We start from the raw sequence: 14,838 nt of genomic DNA, 5'->3' as shown, positions 1-14,838 counted from the left end.
CGTCATGTAAAGATACAAGTTTGAGAGCACTAATGATGGCACATTTTCTGTTCTCGCCCGCCCGATACTCCACAAGTCCGGTGATGGTGGCGGCTCTGAGAATCTGGGGGCAGTGGAGGAGATATAAGAGAGTGGAGGAAGCATCGGTTTGCACCCCGATTTATAATAATCATCGGTTTGTTTTGGGTAGGCTGGATGGTGGGTTCTGGAGATTGCAAAGAGCAGGAATTAGGAGGGATTAGGATGATGGGGGATCTATTTATAGATGGGAACTTTCCAGCTTGAAAGCCTTGGAGGATAAATTTGAATTGCCACCAGGGAATGGGTTTAGGTATTTGCGGGTTCGAGACTTCTTGAGGAATCAGGTTCCCGCCTTTCCTCTGCTGCCGCCACGGGGGATACAGGATAGAGTAGCCTCCAGTACCTGGGTGGGAGAGAGAAAGGTATCAAATATTTACCAGGAGGTTTCGGAGGCAGAGGAACCTCTGGTGGAGGAGCTTAAGGGCAAGTGGGAGGACGAGCTAGGAAGAGAGATAGAGGCGGGCCTGTGGGCGGATGCCCTAAGCAGGGTTAATATCTCCTCATCATGTGCCAGGCTTAGCCTGATACAATTCAAGGTAGTCCACCGGGCACACATGACAGCGGCCAGGATGAGCAAGTTTTTCAGGGTAGAGGACTGGTGTGCGAGGTGCCCAGGAAGCCCAGCAAATCATGTCCACATGTTTTGGGCATGCCCGAAGCTGAGAGGGTTTTGGCAGGGTTTTGCTAAAGCAATGCCCACGGTACTAAAAACACAGGTGGTGCCGAGTCTTGGTGGTAGCGATCTTTGGAGTGTCGGAAGAGCCGGAATGTCCGGGGGCGAAAGACGACGACATTTTGGCCTTTGCCTCCCTGGTAGCCCGGAGATGGATCTTATTAATGTGGAGGGACTCGAAGCCCCCGGGTACAGAGACCTGGGTTAGTGACATGGCTGGGTTTCTCAGCCTGGAGAAAATAAAGTTTGCCCTAAGAGGATGAATGGTCGGGTTCACCTGGAGGTGGCAGCCGTTCGTCGACTTTCTCGGGGAAAATTAAAATCTCAGCAGATGCAGAATTCCAGGGGGGGGGGGGGGGGGGGGGGGGGGGGCGGATTGTTGTTTTATGGTTGGAGTGTGTGAAATTTGGGATGGGGGTGGAAATGTTTATTATACCATGTTTATGTCATTGTTATTGTTATTATTATAAAAACTTGCAAATATCTTAATAAAATATATATTTTTTAAAACAATGGAAAGTAATAGCAGGTCTAGCAGCATCTGTGAAGAGAGAAACATGTTGATGCTTCGAGTCGAATGTACCTCTCCATATTCCAACAGGAATTTGGCAGAAGATCATCTTAAAGACAAAGCACGTGCTCTAACGTGCAGCATTTTCCTGACACCCAAGAGGAGCCCCGTAATATTGGTGAACTTACATAATAGGCGGGTTTCTCCGAAGGGCAACATCGTGGGCCAAAGGGCCTGTACTGCGCTGTATCGCTCTATGTTCTATGTTCTATGTTTGCTGGTGGCGGGATTCTCTGGTCTGCGGGTTTCTCGGTGACGTGGTGTGTTTTTTATGGGAAAATCCCACTAGCAAGCGACGGGAATAGAGAAACCCACCGCCAGCGTACGCCGCAGCCAAATTCTCCTACCTTGCTAGCTGTGGTAGTTGGGAGGACTCATAGATTATCATAGAATTTACAGTGCAGAAGGAGGCCATTCGGCCCATCGAGTCTGCATCGGCTCTTGGAAAGATCACTCTACCCAAGGTCAACACCTCCACCCTATCCCCATAACCCAGCAACCCCAGCCAACACTAAGGGCAAATTTGGACACTAAGGGCAATTTTATCATGGCCAATCCACCTAACCTGCACATCTTTGGACTGTGGGAGGAAACCGGAGCACCCGGATGAAACCCACACAGACACGGGGAGGACGTGCGGACTCCGCACAGACAGTAACCCAGCCGGGATTCGAATCTGGGACCCTTGAGCTGTGAACCAACTGTGCTAACCACCGTGCTACCGTGCTGCTCACAGTGGAGAATCTAGCCCTATGTTTTCAAGGCCGTGTGCTATTGAACAAGGCGATCATACAGGACTTGCAAAGTAGATGGTGTTGTGGAAATGGCAAAAACCAAAATATCCTCCAATTTAGTATTTATCTAAACATCTCCTGGATACGATGGACTTGAGGCTAACGTGATTAAGAGTGTAAAACTTATGGAAAATCTGAGTTTGGGACAAGGCAGGTTGCAGTCTCCAGGGTAAATGGGTTGACAGACATAAAGTGATAAAGTGTTTGGTTTGTTGCTAAACAGGAGTGATGCACTTGGATACAATAGTATAAAAACAAACTTACTGTGTTACACAGCGGTGCAATATTTCATCATAGAATGTTCCAGTGGGACAGTTACAGCCTTCAGCACAATCATCACCACAAACTTCATTTACAGATAGTGACTGGCAGGTCCGTCCACAAGAGGAAGAACATGTATGGTACAACATAGTAGCGGGGCAGATGACACCTGTGCAGCAGAAACACATCAGGCTGAATTTTAGCAAATGCATCAAAAATATAAACTTATCCAGTACACAACTTGACAATAACACCTTGTATAGCACCTTTAGCATAATAAAACATCCCAAGGCGCTTCACAGGAGCACTATTAAATAAAACATAACACCTAGCCGGGGCGACACGGTAGCACAGTGGTTAGCACTGTTTCAGAACCAAAGGACTTGTTACTATTCCGACCTTGGCTGACTATCTCTGTGGGGTTTGCACGTTCTCCCCGTGTCCTCCGGGTGCTCCGGTTTCCTTCAACAGTCCAAAAATGTCCGGGTTAGGTGGATTGCCCCTTAGTGTCCAGGGATGTGCAGGTTAGGTTAGGAGGATAAGACAGGATGGATGAGGGAGTGGAACTGGGTAGAGTGCTATTTCGAAGGAACCAATAGGCCGAATGGCCTCATTCTGCACTATAAGAATTCTATGAAACTTACCCACAATGTAATGAAACACACCCATCATCCTGATTTTCATACATATTAAATAGGGGTGTCAACCTTTGTTTATAAAATGCCCAAAATGTCACCTCTTTTTTGACTTTAATTGCAAATTTAACAAATTATTTGCCAGCTTCAGGAACTCAAAGCAGTATTATAAAATTCTAAAACAATGGTGTATTTTTTCATTCATTGCAAATCCTCAGAAAGGACGGTTAAAATTGTGAAAAGTGTCTGGCAATCCGGCAAATGTTTTCAGACGTGCAAGCCAACTCCAACGGGAAATCTTTCCCTCATTTCAATTTTTCCTCCTCAGTTTTGTTTTCCATTCTTTCGTGTTTCAAGTCACATACAACTGCCCATACTTCCGTACATCAGCTTCAATCTTTTGCTATTAGACAGCTGGAGAAGCAGCTCAAGCAAGGCTGACGGTATCACTTTCACTTCCTCCCTCTCTGAAGTGGAACAGCCAATTATTAATGTGTAGGTGCAGTTGGCAGCTCACTGAGGGACCAGAGGGTGGTGGTGGTGGTGGGGGGGGGGGGGGGGACCCAAGGGGGGGGGGGACCCAAGGGGGGGGGGGGACCCAAGTGTATCTAATAACAGCTCAGCTTTGAACTCGCAATATTCTACTTCAATGTCGAGTGCGCACCTGAGATATCAAAGTCACCAGGTAGCATAGCTCAATTTTACAGGTGTTGCTGTTTATCCCGTCCACCTTTTCACGAGAAATTAATCTTTTAAAAAAACTTACCACAGTCTGAGGTTTCCGATCTGAAATCGATGTGAACCTTGTATTTGGTGCAAAGATAAGCATAGTGCGCAAGGGCCGTACACATGCATAAACTTCCACATTTGCAAGCATCATAGCGGCACTGTTGATAATAGGGGCTGGGATTCACAAATGAATGGCATGGTGCAAAGAGTTCTTGATTGAGGATATCACACATTGTCGATGAATATAAAGCTAGATGCGCAAAAAAGGCACAGAAAGATATAAATAATACATTTTTTAGTTAGAAACCATGAATCTAGTCTTAGAAATTAATAAATGAAACTTATATACTGCAACATGTATCAATTTTTAAAATGTACCATTCTGTTGGTTGGTGTCACAGGGATCAAGCAAAGGGATATTTAATGGAGTTACACAGGCTGATGAAATCTTCCATGCATTAGCGTGTAACTGTGGAGTTCCTTCAATCATGTGTACAGGAGAGCTGGAAGTGAAGGAAGGAAGAGTTTACAATGCAATTTGCCAAGCTTTCCTTACCAATAAGCAAGCTAATAATAAGAAATTTTATGCAAACATCCGAGCAAATCTGGAAGCCAAGAATATCAAGGGCAAGACCTTTATGTAATTCTTCATATAGTATATGCCATCCAGTATGCAAAATGACAATGTTTCCATGGTAATTAGCAAACCTACCACAGGTACTATTTTCATGGATCATGATTTTTTATTTAACAATAATCTCTTGAGGCTATATCACTCATTCATAATTACCTCCCAGTTATGCCCTCTAGCATCATGTTCAGCTCCAGAGGGCATGATTTTTCAAATGAGGAAAGGGGTGGGGGGGGGGGGGGGGTGCGGCCACATCCACACCAACGCACAGCAGTCACTGACTGGAGATGGAGCTTGCACCCCTCACTTGAGAGGAAGTCTCAGCTCAGAGAATGATTGGCAACTCAGGAGTCGCATCAGTGCCACCAGAAATGGTGGTCACTGCTGTGTAAGGAGGCCAAAGATAACTTTTTAAAATTGCCGCTGATGCCACCTCTGGGGAATGTACTGGGGCCTGTGCACTGTCCCCTGCTAACAACACTATCCCCAGCTCCCTAGGCTGCCACCTCCATTTAGTTGACAACCTCCCTGCCCAGCGAGGGTTGAACAACTGTCGATAAAATGCCAATGGCCTGGTAAAATGATCTTCAATAGGGCATCTACAAATCTAACATCTACAAATTGCCTGCTCCCTTATCCTCCATTGGTAGAATTACCCGACAGCGGGACACGGTCAGGAAGCGGATCTGACACGGCTCCCTCAGGTTTTACTGGACCTCACCCAACTCATGTGTGCAGCAAGAATTTTCCCAGTAGCATTGACCGAATGGGACAGTTCTCTTTGTATGCACTCTGAAATCTAATGCCAGGAAGGTAACCCAGTCAAATGTGTTTTGTTATGCTCTTGGCGTAGCATAAGCCGCTTCCTTGATGTGCACTCTGACAAAGGAAGGTTCAGACTTGAAGATAGCTTTAACATGTTTATTTAAACTGTTAACAATTCTCCTATTTGGATTCGACTCTCCAGTTAATTCTGCTATAGCTACTCAGACTGACGAACCAGTCTGCTACAATCCAGGTGGGGGTGTGATGTGTTCAATCAACCCTGTGTACACACTGAGTGTCTCCACTGGAAAGAGGAAGATCATGTGTGCTGTGTCCTTTTTATATGGGTTGGTGTAATACCCCTCTGTGGTAGTGTCACCTCTGTGTGTATCGTGAATGCCCATTGGTCGTGTCCTATCTTACTGACCTATTGGTTGAATTTCTGTGTGTCATGTCTCTTGTGCTCCCTCTAGTGTCTATCTAGTCTATGTGTATTTGCATTAACCCCTTGTGTATTTACAGTGATGTATATCACCACAAAATGTGCAACAAGAAGCTCAAAAATATTGTTCCTGAACTGAGATCAATTGCAAATCTTTTCATACCTGTCAACAAAAGTGTTCAATCTAGACTCTCTGTACAAATTACCAATTACATAATACACTGTATCAAATAATATCAGGTGTATGGTTTCCTGAGTTTGCACTCAAAGCATTTTTCATAATTAGAAACCAAGTTAGACACTGTTACTTTATTTAAGCTTTGTTATTTCATGTGAAAGGTGAATATTTTTTAATTAGCAATGTGGACTCACAGGAAGTCATCTCGCAGATTCCCATTATATGTTCCACATAGACCCACAGTGTTTCCCCTCCAACTGTTATCAACCTGGAGATACAGTCTTCCTCCTTCCTTATCAAACTGCATCGAGAGACCAATGTTTGTCTTCACTTGTACAAATATTGATGATAATCTACGACAGTCAATTATTCCTGCAAGTAACAAGATCTGAATTTTACAAAATGCTTGAGCTACAATTGGATAGCTCACAAGAATGTTTTATCTACAAAGTAAACAAGCAATATTAATTTTTTTTGTACTGCAATAGGTATTGCGCTATCTAAGCTAACAGATCACCGGGTAACACAGCCCCAAGGTTTGCTCCATAATTAAGATATCTCACCTTGAATTTCGTCGCCTTTTGTGAAAAAAGACTTTAAATTGTCAACTGTTACAATTATTTTAGGAAAACTCTACATGTCGGATACCAAATGACAAACCAGAAAGGTATGCTGTTGAAAAAGGTTTCAAAAAGCCATGATAGAATGGGCGCCATTAGAGGCACCATCGACCAAATAGACATTTGGAACTAAAGGATTTGTTACTATTTGTTATCAACATACCAGCATAAATGTTGTGTTCAGTTCTGCCCGTTGTTGCACATTGCATCTATTTGCAATGGCAGGGAAAACATGGTTTTTGGCTGCCTATAACAGACAGGAGCTTAATTCAAATAGTAATCTGGGAATTGGGACATACTGTATATAATTTCTTAAAATTTGCCTTGTACAGAATATCCACTCCGAATTATGCCACAGTGAAAGTGCATAACAAAATTGTCCCAAAATGATCAACAGCTAGTGCATATTGAGCAATTTGTAAACAACTATGTGAGTATCTCTTGAACACCTATTTTTCAGAATGCAATGCAGCCACTTGCAAAGCTAGATCTACCACAATGAAGTCTATAGTGACTCGACAACACATGGGGGTTGAGAGGAGAAACTGGTGCCATGCCCAGTGTATTCTGAACTAACAGTCAATACTATTAAAAACTGGACACAAACGAGCTATTAAAATGGTTGCTCCAATTCATGTGACCTTTGCTATTTGAGCTGCAGACAGTGGCAAGTCATTGTCGAACATCTAATTAAGTATTGACATCCACAGCTATCCAGAGATTTCACATATTTCTTTGTGATGATTGTGAGGGAGTGCTTTGATACCAGTGTTGCGGGGGGGAGGGGTGGAAGTGCTCAGATACTTGTGTTGAGTGGGGAGAATGCCCAGATGTTAATGGGCGTGGCGGAGTGCACCAATACTTGCGTGGGAGGGGGTAGCTGACCCCATGCTTGTGCGGGGGGGGATCCTCAGTGTCTGTGGGGGGTTGGGGGCAGTTTATTTTCAGCGCTATTCCTTTAAAAAAAGTACCTCGATCTCTGTGGAGCTGGCCTTGCCAGCTCTGTCAAGCCCCACCCCGCCAGAGTGACGATGCAACCACACCCTCAGATTCTCCATGTATGAGTGCCAGAGGTTCTGAAGTGAAAACTCAGTTGTGCAGCTGGAGAGATCCACATCGGTTTTCAGTCTGATACTGGCACTCTGTGATCAATTTTGGAAAAATTCCACCCATTTGCTTTATACATTTTGACAAATAGTGATTTGATCTTTCTCCTGAAATGCTAATTATTTCCATTTTACAGAGCTCCAAAACAGTAGAAGTGAATAAATTACCATTGTGATATGGCAGGTTAACTGCTTGATGAACACCAAGATGTATTTCGCCTGCTCTTGTTAAGATTATTTGGTTGCTGGTATCACCGTCTATCACTAAGGTTACTGACTGAATGCAACTGTGATCCAGATTCTGGAAGACAAAAAAATTGAAACATGCTGTAAGGCCCAAACCCGTTCATTCAATAGTTTTGACTTTGGTTTCAAATTGGAATATTTTATGATAAAGCCAGGATGTCATGTGAAACATCCTTACCAAACTGAAATTTATCAAGTATTTGACTTAGGTAAATAGGAACACGCAGTCACCCTAGAATGTCCTACAATTTATTCATTCTTGTTTTTTTTAAAACCCATGACGCCGTAATAAAGTATATTTCTTTTCTTGCGTTCCATGCTATGTAAGCACTGACTGGCTTTCATCCTTTTAACTCTATTAACCGAAAAAGGAATGAATAAATTGCAAGAAGATTAACATCTTGACAAGGAAGGCTGTTTTTGGTGAAAGCTTTTCATTGAAGCTGCTTTTCAGAGAAAGGAAAACGGAGGAAGTTCTTACTGGACAAAAATATGTCCCAATAAATTGAGCATCTCTGTGGAAGATATCTTTAGAAAGCTGAGCATTATAGATAGAGGCGTTATTTAAAGCTCAAATCAAACTTTGTTAAGTCAGGTGTATATTTCCATCTTTTTCAATTTCCATTTTGGATTTTTAACTTTTCAGTTTTAAAAAATCAGTTTCCGGCTTCACTGGGTTAATTATTATTGCACAATACAGAATATGTTTATGATTTCTGGGTATCAATGCTTTGGTTTCCAGGTGCAATTTTGAGGAATTCCCGCGAACAATATCTACAATTTGAGCAATTCTAGGCCGTAATTCTCCGTTCTGCAGTGGGGAGGGATTCTCTGACCCGCCAGACCAGTTTTCTGGCATGGCACGCCCCCGCCGGCAATGGGATCCTCCGTCCTGGCAGCCGGCCAATGGGGTTTCCCATTGTGGCCACCTCCACGCCGTCGGGAAATCCGCGAGCGTGAGTGCGCTGCCGGCAAATCGGAGAATTCCGCTGACGAAGAATCCCATCCCCTGTTCCTGCCAACAGAGAATCGGGATTGTGTCCCGTTGTTGCTACGAGTGTCACCGGGGTGGGAATCTCATTTCTTGGGGTGAATTCTCCACCGGCAAGATTCTCCATTCCGTCAGCAGCGCACCACCCTCCCGCGGGTTTCCCAGCGGCATGGGGTGGCCACAATGGGAAATCCCATTGGCTAGTGATAGAAATGGAGAGTCCTGCTACCGGCAGTGGCATACCGCTGAGGGACACACGGGCAGTAAGGGTTTGACCCCTGCACCCTCCCACAGGATCCCGTGTCTGTGCTGCCTGCCGCTTCCAGCCCTGGGCAAACTAAAGATTCATTCTTGGCTTGGTAATCTGATCTGTTTAAACTTTGAAGTGGCCTTCTCACTCTGAACTGCCCTGCCTGACAGCTGATGAGCAGATCAGGTGGTTCAGTGAATAATCAAGCCAGGAACACTTTACCCTTCCTCACATCTGCTCCCTCAGCCTCTACTTTTGAAACTGCTCCTTTTTGAAGAATCAAAGCCTTCCCAGAAAGCCACAACACTTGAAATGGTTTGAAATCTGCGATCCATTGAAATGATAAGTATTCATTCAATTTCACAGTGGGGTACATTTAACTAGCCTTTGATTGACAGCTTAATGGTTTCAAGTCAGGCTGGAGGTTTGTTTATTTATCTTTCCCTTCATGCTTGAATGTATCTGAGATACCATCTATTAGTCCGAACCACAATGCTTATAAACATTCTTGTTCTGATTAATAGTTGCTGACCACTTCAATAATGCTAAGTGTTTTCTGTCCTTAGAAAGGAAGAGGTGAAACCATTCAGCTGTTTGCCTGATCCCACCGGCACTGGGTGGGAAGCTCACTACAGTGGGAGCTGAGACTGGGAATGGGTCAGGCCCCCAGTGCCGATCCCATTTTTATATCATAGAATTTACAGTGCAGAAGGAGGCTATTTGGCCCACTGAGTCTGCACCGGCTCTTGGAAAGAGCACCCTACCCAAGCCCACACCCCGCCCTATCCCCATAACCCAGTAACCCCACCCAACGCTAAGGGCAATTTTGGACACTTAGGGAAATTTAGCATGGCCAATCCACCTAACCTGCACATCTTTGGACTGTGGGAGGATACCAGAGCACCCGGAGAAAACCCAAGCACACACGAGGAGGGCGTGCAGATCCGCACAGACAGTGACCCAAGCCGGGAATCGAACCTGGGACCCTGGAGCTGTGAAGCAATTGCGCTATCCACTATGCTACCATGCTGCCCCAATGAGGGATTTTCCTCCAACCGGGATTCCTCAGAAGAGGGGATGGAGAATCTGCCCTGAGAGTAAAATGCAGCAGGATTTAATGGTGGTGGTGGAGATCTCACCAGCCAGCTGGACAGCTGAGGCAAGCCCATGACCCTTCTTTTCGAGAAGACTGGCTGAATTAAGGATCACTCAGGCACTGTAGTGGAGAGTAATGGACCGTCCCTGGGATCGAACCCCGGGGGCCAAAGCCCACCCACTGAGAACTGCTAGCCAATCAGAGGATGAGATGATGTTTTTGCAAAGCTATACCTGAGCAGCGTAAATTTCCCAGCAGCATGAGGCAATTCACAATTTGTGGGGTATTTCTTCCTCGTCACAAATTGCTGAAAATTTTCAACATTAATAATGCTGCATGTTTTTATAGAGTCCCTACAGTGTGGAAGGAGGCCATTTGGTCCATTGAGTCTGCACCAATGGTCCTACCCCCACCCTATCCCCATAACCCCACCTAACCCTCACATCTCCGGACTGTGGGAGGAAACCAGAGCACCCAGAGGAAACCCACGCAGACATGGAGAGAATGTACAAAGTCCACAAAGACTGGAGGAATTCCACTCAAGGCTGGAATCAAACCGGGTCCCTGGCGTTGTGAGGCAGCAGTGCTAACCACTGTGCCACTGTGTATTCAAGTATTCAAATGTTCTGATTCTTTTCAAGATTCTTAATGGAGTGGATAGGTTGAACCTTGACAATTTATTTCAGATTAAACTAGATTTAGAAAAGGGGGAATATACCAACATTTTAGATTTGACTACCTTATGTATTGGATGGTGAATATGTGGAAAATATTAGATGGACTCCCTAACTTGTTTTCCTGTAATTACCGTTGTTGTCATGCTTACTTTGATGAAAATGTTGTCAACATTAAAATAAATGGAAAATGAACACAGCTTGGTTGCTGCTGTTCACTGAATAAGAATTTGTTAAATATTTCAAGAATTGCAACAATTTGTTTGGAATGTTTTAATTTCCTCCCCTAAAATGTTTCAAACTCAAATGCACGGTAACTTAGAAAATAATCTGAAATATGGCCATCGTGAGTCATCAGGCCAGCCTAACTTTACACATAATGAAGTAATTCAGTTTAAAATAAATGGAGATAGCGAGTGCCAGCGACTTTGTCATCAATTGACCAGATTACAAAGCATTTTTGTGAAACTAGAAACTATGTTGCAAAATGTACAATATCTAAGTGATTTGCAACAAAGTGTCAAAGTTTCACTCTCTCATTTTCTTCAGTTTCAGTCAAATTAAAAAACACACACTTGCACATCCATAGGTAATTTGAGAGTCGATAAGAATTTTAATCCGGCATTCAAAGTTTTTCAATTAGAAGAAGAATTTTTAATTCTGTTACCTGACCACAAGGCACATTCTGTAAGGTCACGGTGAACTTGTTACTCCTGCGGCTCTTTGCGAAGATGTACTGACATGTTCCAAGAAATGTAAAAGTGCGACCATCAAAAGTAGTAAAATGCATGTCTCCTGTGACTGAGCATTCAGCTAAAAGAAAGGAGCATTTATTACACAATTCTGGGGGGGGGATTTCAAATTTTCCTAAGCACAGAAAGAAAGAACTTGCGTTCATGGATTGTCTTCCATGTCCTCAGGAGATCCCAAAGCACCTCACAGCCAACGGATTTGTCTTTGAGATAATCACTGTTGTTAGGTTGCCAAACAAAGCATTTAATTTGCACACGGCACATCAAATGAGATGAATGACCAATTAATCAAGTTGATTGAATGTTGGCAGGGAATCTGAAACAAGTCCACTGCCCTTCATCAAATAGTGCTATTCAATACTTTATATTTAACTTAGCAGCATTGGGCTTTGGTGTAATGTACAGTCCAACAGACAACCCTTTGACAATGCAAGAATTCCTTAGCACTACGTTGAGGTGTCAGTCTGGATTAGTCATCAAATTCTGGAAAGGACTGTCAACCCAAAATCTTCTGAATCAAAGCAAAAATGCTGCTGAAAAGTTTGGAAATATTAAAGAGAAATCAATATTTTTAATTGTGAAATTTGACGGCATTTTTAAATGTGTCAATCACCATCAGTCTGCCCAATTAGGCTATAATGATAGATTACTTGAAACTAAAATACATTAAATTAAATGACATTATTGCTATGTTAAGCGGGACACAAAATCTGACAGAGGAAACATTCATACCTGGGCAATCATTATCCGTACAGTTCCAAACGCCACCACTGCAAATGCTGCAAACATCAAACATGTTATTGTTCATATCTAAACACAATACTTGACATTCAACATAGAAACATACTAAAGAGCCAAGTGAATTATTCAAATTAGAAAAGAAAGTATTTAATGACCTCAAAAATAATTAACAGATTAATAAATTAGCCAATAACACACAATTAAGGTGAAGTTAATTTTAGTGCTTCTCACTTTTACTATTTCACAATCTACCTTTGGGGTCAGTAAGCTGCCTTCCAATATAGAAACTCACCACATATTGCAGCCCTCCTGTAAATGAGATCCTATCGGATAGACTGTGCCATGGTATATACATGGGCAGATAGATGCGGATATACAAGTTCCATTCTCCATCACAAGACCTAAACAAAATTAGAAATGCACACATTATATAATTAGTACATGGCTCACCCTTTTGTCAGTCGGCAGAGTCAACACTTTTTTTCATTCATTTACGGGATGTGGGCGTCGCTGGTTAGGTCAGCATTTATTGGCCTTCCCTAGTTGCCCTTCACAAGGTGGTGGTGACTTCTTGAACCACTGCAGTCCCTGAGGTATGGGTGCATCTACAGTGCAGTATAGAGAGGATGTTAGGGTTCGGCCGGAGATGGCAGCCGTTTATCAACTTCTTTAGGGAAAATTAAGCAGTTTGCTGATATGATGGGGGGAGGGGGGGCGATAGTCGAGGCGGGATCAGCAAGAGGAGGAGGGGGGACTGGGGAACTGTGTATATAAGCCATGTTGGCTGAGTATGATTGTTGGTTGGGGGGGTAGTATTTACTGTGTTATGTTTGCATTCAAAATTGTTGTTAACAAATCACAAATGCCTTAATAACATTTTTTTTTAAAAGAACATCCTTCCTCAGATAAGGAGACCAAAACTGAAAGTAGTATTCCAGGTGTAGCCTCACCAAGGCACTGTATAATTGCAGTAAGACATCGCTGCTTCTGTACTCAATCCTCTCGCTGTGAAGGCCAACATGCCATTAGCTTTCTTTATTGCCTACTGTATCTGCAAGTTTATCTTCAGCAACTGGTGTACAAGGTAACCCAGGTCTTGTTGCACATTTCCCTCTCTCTATTTATAGCCATTCAGATAATAGTCTGCTTTTCTGTTTTTGCTATTACCAAAATGAATAACTTCACATTTATTCATATTATCCTGCATCTACCACGCATTTGCCCACCCACTCAGCTTGTCAAAATCCACTAAAGCATCCCTGTATCTCCGTTACAGCTCGCCCTCCCACCCAGCTTTGTGTCATCTGAAATGTTATATTTAGTTCCCTCATCCAGGTCATTTATATATATCGTGAACAGCTGGAGCCCAACCACTCAACCCTGCAGTACCCCACTAGTCACTGCCTGCCATTCGGGAAAAGATCCATTTATTCCCACTTTCTATTTACTGCCTTGTCAACTAATTCTCAATCCATGCCAATACATTACTCTCTATCCCATGTGTGCAATTTTTTTTTTATAAATGTTTTTTATTCAGTTTTCATGTTTTATATTGAACAAATTACAAATTGTTAGAGAGAGAGAAAAAAAAGAACACGCAAAAATTAACATATATATTTACAGGTAAGCATCTTCGTAATAATAACTGTGGCCACCCCCCTTTAGCCGGCATACATATTTTACATTCCCCAATATGGCCGAGGCACATGTTTATTGGCATTTATTTACAGTTTGGTTTTGGGCCTTAGCTAGCCATCAAACCCCCATAACGAACCCGTAGCCCCCCCCCCCCCCCCCCCACCCCCCCCACAACCTTCCCCCGATTCCCATCCAGTTTCCCCTGATTCTTGGCCACCCGACTATTCTTCCTCTTGTTCGTTGGCCACAAACAGGTCCCGGAACAATTGCATGAATGGCTCCCACGTTCTGTGGAAGCCGTCGTCCGACCCTCGGATGGCGAATTTGATTTTCTCCATTTGGAGAGATTCCGAGAGGTCGGAGAGCCAGTCTGCAGCTCTGAGCGGTGCTGCTGACCGCCAGCCAAACAGGATTCTCCGGCGAGCGATCAGGGAGGCAAAGGCAAGGGCGTCCGCCCTCCTCCCCAGGAATAGATCTGGCTGGTCTGAAACACCGAAGACCGCCACTATCAGGCATGGCTCCACCCTCACCCCCACCACTTTGGACATAGCCTCGAAGAAGGCTGTCCAGTACTCCACAAGTCTGGGGCAAGACCAGAACATGTGGCCGTGGTTGGCCGGGCCTCTTTGGCACCGTTCGCATCTGTCCTCCACCTCCGGGAAGAACCTGCTCATACGGTTTCTTGTTAAGTGGGCTCTATGTACCACTTTTAGTTGCATCAGGCTGAGCTTTGTGCACGTGGAGGTGGAGTTGACCCTATGCAGTGCTTCGCTCCAGAGTCCCCACCCTACCTCCATCCCCAGGTCATCCTCCCATTTCCTTCTTGTTGCGTCCAGTATGGTGTCGTCCCTATCTACCAGTCGGTCATACAAGTCGCTATAGTTCCCTTTCTCTAGGATACTTGCGTCCAGTAGGTCTTCCAGTAGTGTCTGTCGTGGCGGTTGTGGGTACATAAGAACATAAG

At 43.9% G+C, this 14,838-nt stretch overlaps 1 protein-coding gene across 1 annotated transcript in view; it reads right to left on the bottom strand.

Annotated features, from left to right (window-relative positions):
• Positions 1–14,838, bottom strand: part of otogl (otogelin-like) — a 200,793-nt gene that overhangs the window by 137,257 nt on the left and 48,698 nt on the right. Inside the window, exons 16-23 of the mRNA XM_038781368.1 lie at positions 12,529–12,637; positions 12,228–12,274; positions 11,411–11,556; positions 7,655–7,787; positions 5,955–6,132; positions 4,123–4,247; positions 3,782–3,994; positions 2,384–2,549 (exon numbers count right to left, since the gene is read on the bottom strand). Of these exons, the coding sequence (XP_038637296.1) occupies positions 2,384–2,549; positions 3,782–3,994; positions 4,123–4,247; positions 5,955–6,132; positions 7,655–7,787; positions 11,411–11,556; positions 12,228–12,274; positions 12,529–12,637 (1,117 nt within the window). The remainder of the gene's footprint in view (positions 1–2,383; positions 2,550–3,781; positions 3,995–4,122; positions 4,248–5,954; positions 6,133–7,654; positions 7,788–11,410; positions 11,557–12,227; positions 12,275–12,528; positions 12,638–14,838) is intronic.

The sequence above is a fragment of the Scyliorhinus canicula genome, chromosome 20 (assembly GCF_902713615.1).
Source record: "Scyliorhinus canicula chromosome 20, sScyCan1.1, whole genome shotgun sequence".
Classification (NCBI taxonomy): Eukaryota; Metazoa; Chordata; class Chondrichthyes; order Carcharhiniformes; family Scyliorhinidae; genus Scyliorhinus; species Scyliorhinus canicula.
The sequence above is the reverse complement of the archived record's forward strand: the minus strand, read 5'-3'. Positions and strand labels throughout refer to the sequence as shown.